Source organism: Acinonyx jubatus, chromosome D1 (assembly GCF_027475565.1).
Source record: "Acinonyx jubatus isolate Ajub_Pintada_27869175 chromosome D1, VMU_Ajub_asm_v1.0, whole genome shotgun sequence".
Lineage (NCBI taxonomy): Eukaryota > Metazoa > Chordata > Mammalia > Carnivora > Felidae > Acinonyx > Acinonyx jubatus.
Window position 1 is genome coordinate 98364356 of NC_069390.1, and position 17941 is coordinate 98382296.

Sequence of the window (17941 nt, forward strand, 5' to 3'; positions counted from 1 at the left end):
CCTCTATCCCTGCAGGCCAGTGGGCAGAGGGAAAAGGGAGAACGAGGATGACCAAAACTTAAATGTTGCTTTCTGATTGATTCTGAACAAGACAGAGAAAAGAGCAACAATGAGGCCCCAACTCCCACACACAGCTCCCCAAAACATTTGTCATCCTGCTATAGTTGGCTTTCAAGGGGCTTTTACTAGGAAGCAGGTAAGCCCCCACCCCTGCCCCCACCACTTCCTCCTTTCTTCTCGCTATATTCCTTTGGCTTCAAAGATTTGTGGAAAAGAGAATAGCTTTTATAGCCATTTCTAATTTCTAGATTTTTAGGGGATACTGAAAAATATTGCTGGTGGACTAAAGGGCACTGCAACGTTGATGAGAGAGAAAATTTTTGATTGCAAGATAAAAAAAATGAATCGCCCAAATGAAAATAACAAAGGAACTGGTCTTCCATTTTGCCACACTTCTGTTGGTGAAAGCTACCAACCTGCAGACATGAACATTTCATTAACCAAAGAAAGTGGGTCACCTGACCTCTACAGAGGGGAGTACTTGGGCCATTTCAATCACCCTACAAGATGCCAGGAGGTCCTGGGAAGTCCAGCTCCTTAAAATGATGACAGTCAACAAGCCTGAGCAAGTAAGGGAAGAGAAGAGAAGGTCTACGGCCAAGAGACTGCTAGGCAGGAACAAAGGACAAAGAAGGAAAAGAACAAAACAGAGGGGAGAGAATTTAACTGGAGCTGAAAGGAAAAGTCTTTGCTACCTTGATGGTGTTACTAGTGCCAGTAAGCATGTCCAGGTCCCAAAATGGGAAAAATTTAGCTGTTGATAATATAATGATGTCCTTCCCCTGCAGTTAATTTCTTTTAGTTAACACTTAGTTTTTTCTCGTTCAGTTCCAAAAGAGAAGGAAGCTGAAGCCATTTCCTATAGGAGTAAAGATAAAAGGACAGGAAAAGATTCAAAGCTCTAATAGATTCACAGCTTTCACAGGCATATGAACCTAAAAACCAGACGTGCTCAATAAGCAAAGGTGGAAAAATGATCTAGTTCTAGATAGCTATCTATAGAAAAATGACTTCTAAACTTGAAATCCAACCTCCTTTCATATCACTCTGGCCTCCATTTTTCCCAGGACAGGAAACGTGTCCCCTGTAACTCTCTTGCTTCAGAAATTAAAATCCAGCATCCCAAGATCATTCTGCAAGCAATTTTGCACAGACATCTCCTCACCCCAGTGCCTGCCTGGAGCTCACCCAAGGTCACCAAACAACTTGGTTGTGAACCAACTGCCTTAACCTTCAGGGGGGAGGGGGGCTGGCTGACTAGAGACCAGAAGTGAAGGGGAAGAGATGAGGGCTTCACAAGGTTGCTCTGTCAGCTTGATCAGAAGCCAAGGCAGTGGCAGCAAGGGATGGCTTGGCCCAGGAAAGACCTGTGGGCTGTGCTAGTTTCTAAAGAGATGACTATCCAGGAAGTCAGATGGACAGAAGTTCACGGGGGGCAGGGGTGAAATGGGACCCACTTATGTTGTTATTCTTGGACTGTGAATTTTGCTGATGTAAAACAGAATATTCTGTAAACCTAATGTCTATGTGCAAATAATGAGCGTTAACACAGTAAAATAGTCAATGAAGATTCCAACTATTAGGGTTACATTTTTTTTTCCTCAATCAGTCTCATTTTATCCATTTGGAGTAGAGTGGCTAGAACAACACTGAGGCTTCCGGAGGCTTTCAGTAAGCAAGGCATCTGGTCGGACAGCGGGTGAGCACCAGGGTTCAAATCTGCATACATGAGCCTTAAGAAAATTAACTAGAGGCTGAGCCAAACCAAAGCAGGATGGCCTTAGAGCAACAGTAGCTTCCTAGATGGTTTTTATAATGTACTTGAAAACAGCCCTAGGCAAAAATATCATAATTTCAAGGGCAAACTAAACATCACCTTACCTACAATCTGCATCCCCCAAAGGAATTGCAAGGTGGGGAGGGGGGGCAACCATTTCTGCATAATATACATACTTTCATTTACGAACATTTGAATACAGACTTTCTATACACACATTACCTATATAATAAAAATGTACATGGCATGAGTATAGGTCACTGTATAAATATAGAGTTTTAGAAATCTTGAACCCGCGCTTCCTGTTCACATCAGTTTCTCCTCTTCTTCCTCCCCAGTCAGGTCCGTCATTTAAGAGTTGGACAAAAGGGACAAGTGTCATTTGTGTTGGTCTGGGCCCAGAATTTGATACACTGGAAAGGAAGAAAGACATATCTCAGGTTTATCTGGAAAGACGGAGGGAAGGAGGGGAGAGAGCACCACTGAGGTCCACTAGGTCTAAGGAACGCATACTAAGTCAGAAGAGCTCTTACTGTGGGGGACCAGATGGGCTATTTCATTGGCTCTTACTCCCCCAAAGAATCTTCAGAGTGGGGGAAACTGTACTTTTTACAGGGAACATTAACAATCAGCTAAGAATAGTGTAAAGCTGCTTTTTGTTGAATACTTGGTGTGGCCTTCTCCTCTCATGATCCATTCAGGCGGAGATGTGCTCCAATCTCCAAATACCCACTGCCCTCAAATCTTATTCAGGATTTTCCCTTACTAAGAATTTAGATATAAATCCAGTTCCTACCTCTTGGAAATCAAAGTGAACAAAACAAAATAGTAAAGAAGCAATCATCCCTGCTGCTAAGAGACTTAACTCTGCCTGGTAACATACTACGAGATAGGAATAACCTGTCAGTTTGCGAAGATAATCTCTAACAGGCAGGTCTCCAAGCTATTTTGTTAATGGATTTCCTAATCTCATATTCAGGTTCCCTATTCCCTTCTTCTCATCTAAGCAAAGTCTCCTGACAATGCTATATTTGAAACAGTGCTTAGAAATGTATGTCTTATTGTCGGCGTTCCAAGACAGTAAGTAATCTGTGTTCTAGGATGAACTGCTTATCCAGTCCCCTAAAGCGAATAGGGTAACAGGAAGCTGGGAGATCCTAGCTGCCAGTATTCTGAATCCTGCTGATCACTTAAGCCACAATTTACGGAAAACCTCATGCTGAGATATTAATGATGACCATCAACACAGCAACACGTTCATGAAAAATTCAGAAAAGGAACAGTAGAAACGAAGAAGGTCTATAGCACCCACCTCCTTGTGCAGCACATGGGAACACGCCATTGGATGCAGCTCATTGGGCTGGACAAGTTTCTGGCACATGAGACACAGCTTACAGGCGGCTGGAGCCTGCAGAACAGAGGAGGGATGGCCAAAGAGTGAGGAACCTCTGGGTCTCCTTGCCTTTTATGCCCATGATTCCGTTCTACTATTTCGATGTCGCAAAAAGATTTCACACCAAAAGAAGGAAAAGTTCAAAGACAGATTGTTGCCAGAGTACTTGCATTTTCTCAGCAGGGGCTGCCAATGACCCAGCTACTGAGATTATGGTTTTTTCCCGCACTCCACCTGTGAACCTGTTCCCTCCTCACCCCCGAGCTCCTCCACATCCCGGTTTTCAAAGAAAAAGAGCCTTACATGTGAAGACCTTCCAGGATACGAAACTTGGGCAGAAGGCAAGAACATTGGGGTACTGATTTGGGTCAATGGAGCAGGGAACAAGGCCCGGATCCGACCGAGTGGCTGTGGGCAGAAACATCGTCAGAGTAAGGAGAGGGAGTCTGAGCAACCCAGCAGGTAACAAAAAGAAATCATTTATTTCCCAGTCCAACAAAGGAAGAAACCAGAGTAGATAATCCTGGCTGCAGTGCTGTCGGCCACCCCCAATTTCCCTGAAATCTGTCCTTTCCCTAACATCTCAGCAGGTCTGAGTTCTCCCCCAAGTAGCCCTTCTTACCTGAGTACTGGCTGCCACCCGCTCATGTTCTGCCAGTCGTGCAGCTACCAACTGGATCAGTTCCTCCATGGTCAGGCCTGCCATGGTGGTCCGTGCTGTCTTGATTTGCTGAAGGATGTTGGTCATCTGGGCCCTAAGAAACCAAATGTCGAGGGAGAGAAATTCTATGCTATACTCGTGGGAAATATCCATGAAACCTCTCCTATTTTAACCCACAGACATTTCTCTTACAAATTTTTAATCAGTCCTGAAAGACACTTACTTATTGCATTGTGGGAAGCGAGTCAGTAGCTTCTCCAGGATCTTCTCCAGTTTGTCTACTGGTTGGGGCCGGGGAGTTTCAGTAGAAGCCTTAACACCGCCCAAGCCTGGGGGAGGTGGGATGGAGGCAGCAGGGGGCATGTGTGGACCGTGGGGGCCAACGAGGGAACCCAAGCCAGGGCTATTTCTCCCATGGGAGCCAGGAAGGGGCGGGGAAGGCTGGCTGGGCTGGGAGAGGGCAGGGTTTAGGATTGGGAAAGACAAGGAGCGGGGATCTGCACTGGGCATAACCATGGGCACTGTGACCTGCCCAATGGAGAAGGGCATCCGAGGAGCCAGAGAAGGATTGGGTTGAAACACCTGAAGCATAAAGTCTGTCTGTAGAGCGGCAGAGGTAGAGGACGAGAGAGAAAGGAAGAAAATAAAAGTTTAGGAAACTGGAGATGTCAGTGAGCAATTCTTATGCCAAATAATACCGATAATAACAACAACAATGTTATAATACCAGTAATGAAACCAATTTCCTCATAAAAGGAACAAGTAAAGGCTGGCTGTGCCGGCAGCACAGAAAGGTAGCCTCCCCCACGCTGGCCCTCTCACCTCTGATGGGGGTGGGGGCAAAGTAGGAGTCGGGATTTGAGGAAGGCTGCTCAGCTTGGCTCCGTTCCTCACCAACTGGATATGACTATTAAACTGGTCCTGGAAAAGAGAGAAAGGAAAGGATTATCCTTTCTGCTGACTCGAGTAGGCTCTAGAGAGAGAACACCAACCAGTATCAGAAGAGCAAAGGCAAGGGCAGAGCCGACCCTAAGTGACAACGTACAAGGTCCGTCCCTATCACCAGGGTATCAGCACAGACTGAACTCCCTCGCTCAACCATCACCCATTACAACACTTACCCGAACATTCTTTTTCATCATCCGAACTCCATTCAGCCTTGTCTCCCACTCCTGTTTGGAACGAACGGTCTCTAGTGTTGGGGGGGTTGACCTTTTAAGAAACCAACAGGAATTTACAGAATTGAAGAAAGCCCTGCTCCCGACTCTCTGAGATAGCAGGACAGTGTCAGGCTAACAGGCCTGGCGAGGTCAGACCAGGTGCAGGAGGCGGCCAGGGCCCTAAGTCATCTGCTTCACTCTAACTCCAGCATTTTTTAAGCCAATTATTAAAGAAAGAGGACCCACCACAGAGGGTTTTTGGTCTGCCTGGAAATGCCACAAGGGCCCTCCAGATTCCACGGCAGAAAGAGAAATGACTGCGCGAGAAACAAGTCTCCAAAGATATCCGTTATGCTTTGACACCATAAAAAAATACTGTTTATCCAACCGGAACCAATACAATAAAAAATACAAAGCTATAAAATACGGGAAGAGAAATCACTGAACAATGACTAGTGTGCAGACAAGGATGGCCTTGAAATTCCTGCGAAGACAGACCAAATGCCAGATGAGCTGGCCTAGGGTTTGAAAAACCTAACAAAACAACTCCCCCTCCACCCACCTACCCCGCCCCTGCGCCCCGCTCAACACACACACACATACACAAAACACAAAACTGTAGGACCTTGACTCTAGAATGGGAAGGTACTTACTTGAGGTAAGTGAGGTGCAGTTCTGCTTCTTTTTCTGCTTCTTCTAGTTTCAATACCAGCAACTCTTTCCGACTCTCTAGTGATAAGATCTGAGGAAACCACACACATACACACACAGATACTTTGTTAATTTTATATACCTGAAGCTAAACACGAAGTTAAAACAGATGCTTAGGGGCGCCTGGGTGGCTCAGGCGGTGGAGCATCCGACTCGGCTCAGGTCATGATCTCAGTTTGTGGGTTCGAGCCCTACATCAGGCTCTGTGCTGACCGCTTGCTCAGAGCCTGGAGGCTGCTTCAGATTCTGTGTCTCCTTTTCTCTCTGCCCCTCCCCCACTCACGCTTTGTCTCACTCTGTTTCTCAAAAATAAATAAATGTAAAAAAAAATTTTTTTTTAAGAAACCAAATGCTTACATAGTGGCTATATGGTAGAACACTTGTATGGCTTAGTGGTAGAATACTACACTATGCTATATATAATAGTACAATACCATATGATACTAAAATATACTATATTATATATATAGTATACTATGTTATATAAGGTACTATAGCGTACTCTAAGACAACAGGTTCTATTATCTGGAAGCCTCATATCAAGGCTTTCCACACAGAGCTCTTCTCACCTCTGCTTTCCAGGCCCGTTCTGTCTCTTCCATAATGTTCCGATTTATTTCGCCATCCTGATTCTTGAGTCTATCTAGTTCCATTTCCCACACTTCTCTGTAAGGTAAGAAACCAAGAACAAGAGTAAGGAGAGAAAGACAAGATTGCTAAGGGACATCAAGGCAAAAGTAAACCTGAAATTGATCTAGCAGGTATGTTACAGGAAGTCTTACTGTAAGTATTAATATAGATCTAGGAGCAGAATGTTTAAAGTGGTCTGTAACTGCATAAAGGCCCCATATTTGAAAACACAAATGTTCATGTCTCCATTTGCTAAAAAAAAATGTTACCAAGAGCAGGAAAGAGTGCCCGAGGACAAAACCCAATGAACGCAGAATGCTCTATGTTCGAGGAGGGCTCGGAACCATATCGCATTCCTCTTCTTTCTCAACTTGTCTTTTAGTACGCGTATGATGAATGCAGGACCAAACACGGGTCCCGCTTAATACCCACTTCTAATGCAGCAAGCACTGAATCACTTCTAGGCATACAGATACCGGCTTACCGATTTTCCTGTTTTCTTAGCCATAGTAAACATTCTTCAGAAGGAAAAAATGCTCTCTTCACATCTCAGGGTTTCATATTTCCATCAGTTTCCTCCCTTCTTACATCGCCCTCCCAGCCCCATCCCTAGAATGTAATATACCCACTCAGGGTCAGGTGACCAACTGCCCCGTGTGCCTGTTCTGAGGGGTTTTGCAGAATGTGGAGGGTCAAGCACCCTACTCAGGACCACAGGTACAGAGCCAGCAGGAGGAGCTCCTTACATGACACTGGACTACAGTTAAGTTTTGTGGCTGAAAGGCAAAGGAGTATCCAGATCAGTGGGAAAGAATATGGGAATGTTGAAATTTTTTCACTGTATTTTTAGAAGTTGAGAAGAAGAAGAAGAAAAGGTCAGGAAGAGTTACATCTTAAGAAAAATGTTCACACTTTTCTTCAGTAAAATAAATAATTTTAGTCCTCTTCTGTTTTTTTGGTAGCTTCACACATAGGAAAGGGAGTGATCCACTTACCAAGTTTTTGAGGTGCCTTCTCCTTACATCTGACCCTTCACAGAGCCCTGCTCCCCATTTCACAGACAAAGTGTGGGTGTGTATGTGTGTGACACATACAACCATTCACTGATTCACAAACAGTAGTCTGTCCCTCCACTGACAAGGTCAGATAGATAGAAATGACCAGGTAGGGATTTTCTTCTTAATCTCTATGTGTCGTCCTTCCCAAACTAACATCCTGCCAAAAGAGGAATTCTCTACTAATTCTTTAGACAGAAGTTCATAGGCAGTTGTGTTTTCCTGCTACAACACATACTCCTCAAGTAAAATACACACGAGGAGTCAGAATTCTCTAACCGTAAGAACACGTGAACTATGCCACGGGGTCAATCAATGATCCATTTAGCTTTTCTGGTCACTCCCTGACAATGGGATAACATGTAGAAAAACATGACAGCTGCCTCTGTGATTGATGGTATTCTTGAAGATTACAGATGGTCACTGAGTGTCTCTTTCATTAAACACATTTATCAAACACAGGTACACATTTATATAAGAAAAATCCTTCTACCAAGTCCATGCGGACATTCCACAGATTCACACACAAAAATCTTCTCCTGTGGGGCAATGGCCACATCTACCTCACCAGGATCCAACAAGACAAAAGGAACTACTAACCATCACCACAAAAATGGTCAAAGAATTTTTAAACAGTCAAAAGTGCTCAACTTCATCAAATGGTAACTAGCCTCTAACATATGAAGCAGATCTGTAATCCACCCTAGAAAAAGAATCCGTTCCCCATAGTAGATGGTCATAAAAATCCTTGGTACAAGAGAAACCAGTGAGTCTATTTTAACTTTTCTAATTCCTGGTCTAATTTCTTTCTAGTCCCATACTTCTGTTATTTTGCATAGCTAGTTCAGGGAATCAATGGTTCAAATAAGTAAATAGCAGACTGTGTAAGTCTGACTTGTAGTTCCCAATTTTTGCATACTTTTTAAAATTAACTTTATTTTTGATCATGCAAATAATACAAATTATAAAAACTTTAGAGAATATAAAAGAGTCTCATATAGAGGCTCCAACTCCTTTAGTTATTGGTTGTATGACCCTAGACAAGTTACTTAATTGTCCTAGGATTCAGTTTCGTCATCTGAAAAATGAGTAATCCCTACATCATGGGACTGATGGGAGAATTTGCTGAGAAAACACACATGAAGAATTTAATATGCTACCCAGCACACGTGAAGTATCCAAAAAATGTTATTTTTTTTTTAAAGTTCATTCATTTATTTGAGAGAAACAAAGACAGGACGAGTAGGGAAGGGGCACAGAGAGGGAGACAGAAAACCCCAAGCAGGCTTTGCTGCCAGCAGAGCCTGATGCAGGGCTCGAACCCATGAAACTGCGAGATCATGGCCCGAGCCAAATCCAAGAATCGGACACTTAACCAACTGAGCCACCCAGGCACCCCCCAACAAAAATGTTATTTTTAAAGTTTTTTGGGGGGGGGGCGGTACCTGGGTGGCTCAGTCGGTTGAGCATCCGACTTTGGCTCAGGTCATGATCTCGCGCTTTGTGGGTTCGAGCCCCACGTCAGGCTCTGTGCTGACAGCTCAGAGCCTGGAGCCTGCTTTGGATTCTGTGTCTCCCTCCTGCTTGTGCTCTGTCTCTCTCTCTCTCTCCAAGAATAAATAAACATTAAAAAAAGTTTTTTTAATAAAGTTTTCTTTTTTTAAGTTTATTTATTTAATCTCTACTGTGGGGCTCGAACTCATGACCCCAAGATCAAGAGCTGCATGCTCTTCTGACTTAGCCAGCCAGGCACCCCTAAAGTATTTTTTTAATTCAATTTCTCACAATTGCAATACTCACAAAAAAATCATTATTATACTTCTCTCCAGTCTTTTAAATATTTGTATATTTATGTATACATATGTAACATATAAATCCATTATGTGTACTTTCAAACAGAAACTGTGACCTTTGTCTTACTTTTTTAACCTATAGTATTTTTACATATCATTAAGTATTCTTCAAAAATGTGAATTTTTATTTTTTTTAATTTTTTTTTTTAACATTTATTTATTTTTGAGACAGAGAGAGACAGAGCATGAATGGGGGAGGGTCAGAGAGAGGGAGACACAGAATCTGAAACAGGCTCCAGGCTCTGAGCTGTCAGCACAGAGCCCGACGCAGGGCTTGAACTCACGGACCACGAGATCATGACCTGAACTGAAGTCGGCCGCTTAACCAACTAAGCCACCCAGGCGCCCCTGAATTTTTATTTTTATTAAAAAAATTTTTTTAGTGTTTATTTATTTTTGAGAGAGAGAGACAGAGTGTGAGCAGGGGCAGGGTCAGAGAAAGAGGGAGACATAGAATCCAAAGCAGGCTCCAGGCTCTGAGCTGTCAGCACAGAGCCTGATGCGGGGCTCGAACCCACAGACTGTGAGATCATGACCTGAGCTGAAGTAGGACACTTAACTGACTGAGCCACCCAGGTGCCCCCAAAATGTGAATTTTTAAATAACTATCCACTGTACATACATACCATTATCTATTTAGGTATTAAGTTATTTTCAATTTGACAATTATAAATACTATTATAAGCATCTGTGCATGTATACTAACAAAGGTTAATGATAAAAATAATGTACCTAGATTGAAGAGGCAGCTACTCAGAGTAGTTAAAAGCATGGCCTCTGGAGCCAAAAACTAAGCTCTGAGTTCAAATCCAGGCCCTATTACTATCTATGTGACCCTCTGGCAAGTTACTTACCCTAACATAAAATAGGGATATCGAGAGTCTACCTCTCACAGAGCTGTTATGTATATTATGAGTTAACATATGTAAAACACATAGAACAGTCTCTGGCATATAGGAAGAACTTAATGTTAGTTATCTCATTTGGATGGTAGAACGTCCTCCTTCAGAGAAACGAAAATATATGCATATGAATTTTCCACCACAAGGCGTGGTGGAATTCAGTGATTTTAATGGAGAGAAGCAGATGATAAGTGTCTTGTGAAATCCTCTCAACAGTCAGACACAGAGCTAAAAATTAAGATGGGTCCTCAGCCCAAATGTCTTCCTTTCAGAATATATTATACTCGAGGCAAGGCAAAAGGAAACAAAACAAAAACTGTTGAATGAAGGGGTTGGCTCTCCTGAAGTGGGGGTAGAGGTTATAAAATCTAAAATCTTTTACTCCGAAACGGACACTAACACTAACTAACCACTCCAGAATGAATGAGATCAGACATAAGCAGCAATATTTACCCCAGGCTTCAATTGTGAATGTACTGTTTATGAGACTAGAATTCTTCCTTGATTCAACAAAATTCAAGAAATCTACTGAGCAGCACAGTGTGCTAGGCACCATGCTAAACCCTGGGAATATAAAGATGCCCAGTTCCTGCCCCAAGAAACTCGCAATCCAAGAGTCTGCCAGGTGAACAAAAGGAGCAAAGAAATTCTGGCCAGAACAAACAGTATGTGCAAAGGCCAAAGAGTAAGAGAGCATTCAGCTGAGAAGTGGTCCAGAAAGTTGCAGGCAGTGGATGCAGGAGTCTAACGTTCAGGGGTGTAGTCTGGGCAAGGGGTACAGATCAAGGTCACAACCATAAAGACAGTAGCGGAAGCCCTAGATATAGAAGAAATAATCTAGAACAGCAGTTTGCAAAACATAGTCCACAGTCCCCAAAACCTTTGAGGGCCTGGTCTATGAAGCAAAAACGAATTTCAGAGTAACACTAAAATTACTTGCCTTTGTCAATCTCATCCCCTCATGAGTCTACAACGGATTTTCCTGACCTAGGCTACACAACACATGATAGTATCATCACTGATGGCTAATGGAATATATGCTTCTGTATTCTTATGTTTTCTAACATGTCTTAAAATAGTAGGTTGAAGGCATAATTTAAGCTCTCAATTTTTTTTCCCTTCTCAGTACTTCTGTTGTGCTTTTATAGCTATCTTTATACTTGCTATAATCTTTATAATCTCATTATTGTCCAATAAATAATCACTGTAAAATTTCCAAGTTCTGCAGGCATCTAGGTAGAAACAAGAACTTATCATTTTGTTTACAATAATTTCTTTTAATTTTTAAAAAATTTCTCATTAAATGAAAAAAATTTTTCTTAATGTTTATTTTTGAGAGAGAGAGAGAGCATGTATGCGACTGGGAGAGGGGCAGAGAGAACGAGGGAAACACAGAATCTGAAGCAGACTCCAGGCTCTGAGCTGTCAGCACAGAGCCAGTGCAGGTCTCGAACCCACAAACCACGAGATCGTGACCTGAGCTGAAGTCAGACGCTTAACTGACTCAGCCACCCAGATGTCCTGAAAATGTTCTCATTTTTAAGTTCTATCTAAAATGTATTACTTTACAATTTAACTTTTTCTAAAATAAAAGGAAATTTATCTGTACTTTCCTCTTACATTGAAAAATGAATCACTGGCTCAAAAAAGGGAGACGAGAAGACTCATTTTCTCAACCCATAGCTGCAATGTATACATCTCACAGATCCTAAAAAGGATGCAGTGACCTACAGTTTTCTGACTCATGGAAAGAATCTACTCCAAAGAAATTGGGCAAAATTATAAATAAGAAACCAAAGTACGACAAAAGCCATCTTTCCCTTGACTTTATAGACGCTCACAATTTACTTTACTGTATCTTAAGCCACAGAACATTTTCTAATTATATTGTGCCAGTTAAGTTATAGTGACATTTTGAGATCATTCAGACTTTAAAGAAAAAGGGACTATTTTAAAAGCAGATGTGATGAAGTCTTTAAAATTCATAAAAATCTCATTAAAGGCTTTCAAACCAGAAATGAAAAAGCCACCGAAGCATCTTAGCCAGGGAAACTACTGTACTGCATTAACCAGAGAAGCACAGCCTTGTCCAGCTGACATTGCTACATGCCTGCTGGATGAAAAGTCAGCAAAATAAACGATGGCAATGTCACTTTTTGATGATACAGTAACTCATCAAATTAAAGATTCTGCTGCAAATTTGAAGACTTAGTTAAGATCTCATCTGAAGAATTGTAATTTTGCTTTACAAACCGACAAATCTACAGACGCAATTAGACTTGCTATTTTTTAATTCGTCTAGTACGGGCACCAACTAAGCATCAGAGATAATGTTGTATGTGAATTCTTGGCAACAAACATAAGTTATGCTCCCATAATCTAAGCTGAATGACTTTTTATTTTTATGGTTTAAGCTTTACTTAACGATGTTGTGATGAAGCCATAGAGTGTAATAATTTTATTAAATCTCAACCTCTAAAAATAAACATTTCTAAAATACTGTTTGATAAAATGCTACAGACCAAAGTATATGGCTGTCTCATGGAAAAGCACTCGTGAGACCATTTGACTTGTGAGTTGAACTAGCCTCTTTTTTCATGAAATACCATTTTTACTTACAAGAACCACTGAGAGACAAACCATGGTTATTGGAACCTGAGTGTCTGGCAGACATGTCCTTGAAAATGAGTGGCGTACTCCTGCTATTTCAAAGGAAACAACTGACAATATTTATCACCGACAACCAATTTTGAGCTTTCGGGCAAAAAATTAGTACTTTGGAAAATGTGTACCAGCCACTGGGAGCTTGCAAGGTTCCCACTAGGTAAAGACTATTCTGACGAAATCGATGGTGACATCAACAAATGAGGTTCTTCATATGCTATACGGTAAACTGTGCCAACACTTAGAAGGTCTGAATAATTCTAAACCAATAGTTTCCAAATTATCAATGCACTGTGCTACCAAATCAACTATGGAACCCACTCAGAACCTCAGAGCTGGCCTAAAAATTATTCGAAGCTGAAGACATCTGAGGTTCAACAGATGCAGAAAAAAAAACCTTCTGGGAGCTTCCCTTATCTTCCTAAAAGCAGCAACTTCTGGGAAATAAGGATGTCATAAATTCTTCTTCAGAGCAGACTTACTCCCAGGAGAGAGAACATGAATAAAAACTACCCTAAATCCCTTCTCCAAGAGAGTTTTATGGCCCTGAAGAAGAAAGAAACCACTCATACCTACAAATATTATCACGAACTTTTGTTATCATAAGCTTAAGTTTGTTTTCCTGAAAAGCCACTTATCTTTCCAAAAAGTCCCATAAGTGTCTTTTCTCCCCACCCTCCTAAGAAGTCCCTTGTTTTCCCGTAAGTACCTCTCTCCCTGTCCCCCTCACCTATTAAGATGGTAGATAAGCCCGAACTCTAACCACCCTTTTCAGCTACTCATCACTGAGCTCTTCCATATGTGTATGCATGTTGTACTTATGGGTTGTTTTCTTACTCCTGTTAATCTCTGTCAATTAAATGGGCCTCAGACATTAAACCCAACAGGGTAGAAGGAAGGGTTTGTCCTCCCCTACACAACACAGTTAAAAATTCCATTCAAAGTGCAACTTAAGCCAACAGATTCAACTAACCTTTAAGATACCAGTCAAGTTTTGGGGTACTATCAAAAATATCCACAATTATCTTTAAAAAAGGCTATTAAAACACCCTTCCCTTTTCCAACTATCTGTGTATCACCAGATTTTCTTCACATATTTCAATCAAAACAACATACTGCAGGGGCGCCTGGAGAACTCTGTCAGTTAAGGTCAGACTCTGGATCTGGGCTCAGGTCATGATCTCACAGTTTGTGAGATCGAGCCCTGAGACAGGCTCCATGCTGACAATGTGGAGCCTGCTTGCAATTCTCTCTCTCTCTGCCCTTCCCCCCCTCAAAATAAATAACAACTAAACTTAAAAAAAAAAAAAAAAACCACAACGTACTGCAAAAGATTAAATGTAGAAGTAGATAGGAGAATTAAGCTTCTTCCACTAAAGAGACTTACAAGAATGTAAACAATTGTAATTCTTCTAATTAAATGTACTTTTGCTTTGGGTTAAGATTTCTTCGGACACAAAATGCATGAGCCACGAAAGAAAAACCTAGTAAACTGGAAAACTGGATTTCATCAAAACTTAAATTTCTGCATTTCAAGAGACACTGTTATAAAATGCAAAGGCAAATCACAGAATAGGAGAAAATATCTGCAAAACACACATCTGATAATGAACTAGCATCTAATGGGGCACCTGGGTGGCTCTGTTGGTTAAACATCTGACTTCAGTCCAGGTCATGGTCTCACAGAAGAGATTCACCAGTTGCAGCTAAATAAATTTAACAGCACAGCTGCTGCACATCAAACAAGGGTATGATGTTTAAGTCTAGCTAAGGAAATAGCTCAATAAGACAAATGTTTTTTTTTTTTTTTTTTTAAATCAAGACTTTTTGGGGAATGCAAGCTGGTGCAGCCACTCTGGAAAACAGTATGGAGGTTCCTCAAAAAACTAACAACAGAACTACCCTACGACCCAGCAATTGCACTACTAGGCATTTATCCAAGGGATACAGGTGTGTTGTTTCAAAGGGACACATGCACCCCCATGTTTATAGCAGCACCATCAACAATAGCCAAAATATGGAAAGAGCCCAAATGTCCATCGATGGATGAGTGGATAAAGAAGATGTGGTGTGTACACACACACACACACACACACACACAAAATGGAGTATTACTCGGCAATCAAAAAGAATGAAATCTTTCCATTTGCGACGACGTGGATGGAACTGGAGGGTATTACACTAATTAGTCAGAGAAAGACAAAAATCATATGACTTCACTTATATGAGGACTTGAAGAGACAAAACAGATGAACATAAGGGAAGGGAAACAAAAATAATATAAAAACAGGGAGGGGGACAAAACAGAAGAGACTCATAAATATAGAGAACAAACTGAGAGTTACGGGAGGGGTTGTGGGAGAGGGATGGGTTAAATGGGTAAAGGGCATTAAGGAATCTACTTCTGAAATCACTGCTGCACTATATGCTATTTTGGATGTAAATTTAAAAAAAATAAAAAATGAAACAAGTTAAAAAAAATAATAATGACTTAAAAATGGAAAAAAAAATCAAGACTTTTTGGAGAAATATATCAAAATCCAGAGTCTCTACAATATACTATTCACAATACTCAGGATTTAACCATAAATTACCAACATACAAAGAAACAGGAAATATGATCCACAGTCAAGAGCAGGAGTTGGTAAACTATGGCCTGTGGGTCAAATTCAGGCTGCTGGCTATTTTTATAAATCAAGTTTTGGGGGGGTAACATAGTCATGCTCATTTTATTTACATATTGTCCATGGCTGCTTTCATGCTACAACAACAGAGTTGAGTACATGCAACAGAGACTATATGGTCTGCACACCCTGAACACGATATGGCAATCAATCTCTTCCCTCTACCCTGACCCACTGACAATAACTGATCTACTTTCTCTCACTATTGGTTTGTCATTCCTAGAAGTTCATGTATAGAATCATAAAGTGTGTAACTTTTATGCTGGTTTTTTATTTAGGACAATTTTTCTGATTCCAACTCCTGGTTGACAAAAAAGAAAACTCAATGAACAGAAACTTCAGGGTCACCAAGATGCTGGAATTAGCAGGCAAGAATTTTATTTTACTTCATTTTTTAAAGTTATTTTATTTATATTATGAGAGACACAGAGAGCAAGTCAGGGAGGGGCAGAGAGAAAGACAGAATACCAATTAGGCTCTGCACTGACAGTGCAGTGGACATGGAGCTTGAACCCATGAACCATGAGATCAGAACCTGAGCTGAAATCAAGAGTCGGACGCGTAACCAACTGAGCCACCCAGGTTCCCCAGCAGGCCAGAGTTTCAAAGCATCTACTTTAACCATGAAAAAGGACATAAAAAATATGCTCTCAAGGAGTGAACAAATAAGAATTTTCAGCAGAGAAACAGAAACTATAAAAAAGAGATAAACTGAAATGACAGAACTCTGAAAAATACAATACTGGAAATATGAAATTCACTGCCTGGGCTTAACAACAGAATGGAAATGATACAAGAAAGAATAAATGAACTTAAAGATATATCAATATGAGGAACAGAGTGAAAAAGATTGGAAAGAAAAGAACAGAGCCTCCATGAGCGGTAGGACAATATCAAAAGGTTTAACATATGTGAAAGCAGAGTCCCAGAAAGAAAGGAGGGAATGGGACAGAAAAAATATATACAAATTATATCAGAAAATTTCACAGAATTTGGCAAAAGACATAACTTTACAGATTAAGAAGCTCAAAAAAAACCCTAAACAGGAAAAATATGAAGAAAATTACACCCGGGCAGATCAAAGTCACACTGCTGAAAACCAAAGAGAAAAACGTGAAAGAAGCTATAGAAAAAAATGAGACAATACACCGAAGGAAACAACACTTGAACAGTCACTGACTTCTCACCAGAAAGAAGGGCAGCCAGTTTATATTAGAACAACTGCACAGACAAAATTGTATAACATTCACACAGTAGGGGCACCTGGGTGGCTCAGTCGGTTAAGCGTCTGACTTCAGCTCAGGTCATGATCTCACGGTCCATGAGTCCGAGCCCCACATCAGGCTTTGTGCTGACAGCTCAGAGCCTGGAGCCTGCTTCAGATTCTGTGTCTCCCTTTCTCTCTGCCCCTCCCCTGTTCACACTCTATCTCTCTCACTGTCAAAAATGAATATTAAAAAAAATTGTTTTTAATATTCACACAATGGACCACAACTCAACATTAAAAAGGAATATCTATTAAAGAGTCAATAATTAATAACCTTCCAAAACAAAAAGCACCAGGCCCAAAGGGATCACTGGTAAATACTAGCAAACATTTAAGAAAAACCATACAGGGGTGCCTGGCTGGCTTGGTCGGTGGAGCATGCAACTCTTGATCTCAGGGTTGTGAGTTTAGCCCTATGGTGAGTGTAGAGTTTACTGAAGAGAAAACAAAACGGAAAGGAAAAAGGAAAAAGGAAAAAGGAAAAAGGAAAAAGGAAAAAGGAAAAAGGGAAGGGAAGGGAAGGGAAGGGAAGGGAAGGGAAGGAAGGGAAGGAAAGGAAAGGAAAGGAAAGGAAAGGAAAGGAAAGGAAAGGAAAGGAAAAAACCTGTACTAATTCCCTATAATCTCCTTGAAAAGACAGAAAAGAGAGAATACTTCCCAGCTCGTTCTATGAGGCCAATATTATCCTAATACCAAAATCACACAAAGACAGGGGAAGGAAAGAAAACTACATGGGGCACCTGGGTGGCTCAGTCGATGGAGCATCTGACTTCGGTTCAGGTCATGATCTGATAGTTCTTGAGTCTGAGCCCGCATCAGGGTTGCTGCTGTCAGCGGCAGAGCCCACTTCAGATCCTCTGTCTCCCTCTCTCTCTCTGCCCCTCCCCCACTTGCGCTCTCTCTCAAAAATAAAGAAACATTAAAAAAAAAAACTTTTTGTAGAAAAACCTTTCTACAAAAGGAAAACTTTTTCTACAAAAACTTTTTGTAGAAAACTACAAACCAGTATCTCTCATGAACATAAGATGCAAAAATCCTCAACAAAATTTTAGCAGATCAGATCTAAACAAATATAAAAAGAATTTACACCATGACCTAGTGGACTTTATCCTGTGTATACAAAA

General features: G+C 41.1%; 1 protein-coding gene across 3 annotated transcripts in view; it reads right to left on the bottom strand.

Moving 5' to 3' along the window:
• Positions 1-1617: 1617 nt before the first annotated feature.
• Positions 1618-17941, bottom strand: part of RNF214 (ring finger protein 214) — a 47220-nt gene continuing 30896 nt past the window's right edge. For all 3 annotated transcript variants that reach the window (XM_027036610.2, XM_053204062.1, XM_027036609.2), the window contains exons 7-15: positions 6332-6428; positions 5705-5793; positions 5013-5103; positions 4714-4812; positions 4115-4491; positions 3853-3985; positions 3534-3638; positions 3150-3245; positions 1618-2250 (exon numbers count right to left, since the gene is read on the bottom strand). In XM_027036610.2, coding sequence (XP_026892411.1) covers positions 2185-2250; positions 3150-3245; positions 3534-3638; positions 3853-3985; positions 4115-4491; positions 4714-4812; positions 5013-5103; positions 5705-5793; positions 6332-6428 — 1153 coding nt within the window. In that variant the 3' untranslated portion in view covers positions 1618-2184. The remainder of the gene's footprint in view (positions 2251-3149; positions 3246-3533; positions 3639-3852; positions 3986-4114; positions 4492-4713; positions 4813-5012; positions 5104-5704; positions 5794-6331; positions 6429-17941) is intronic.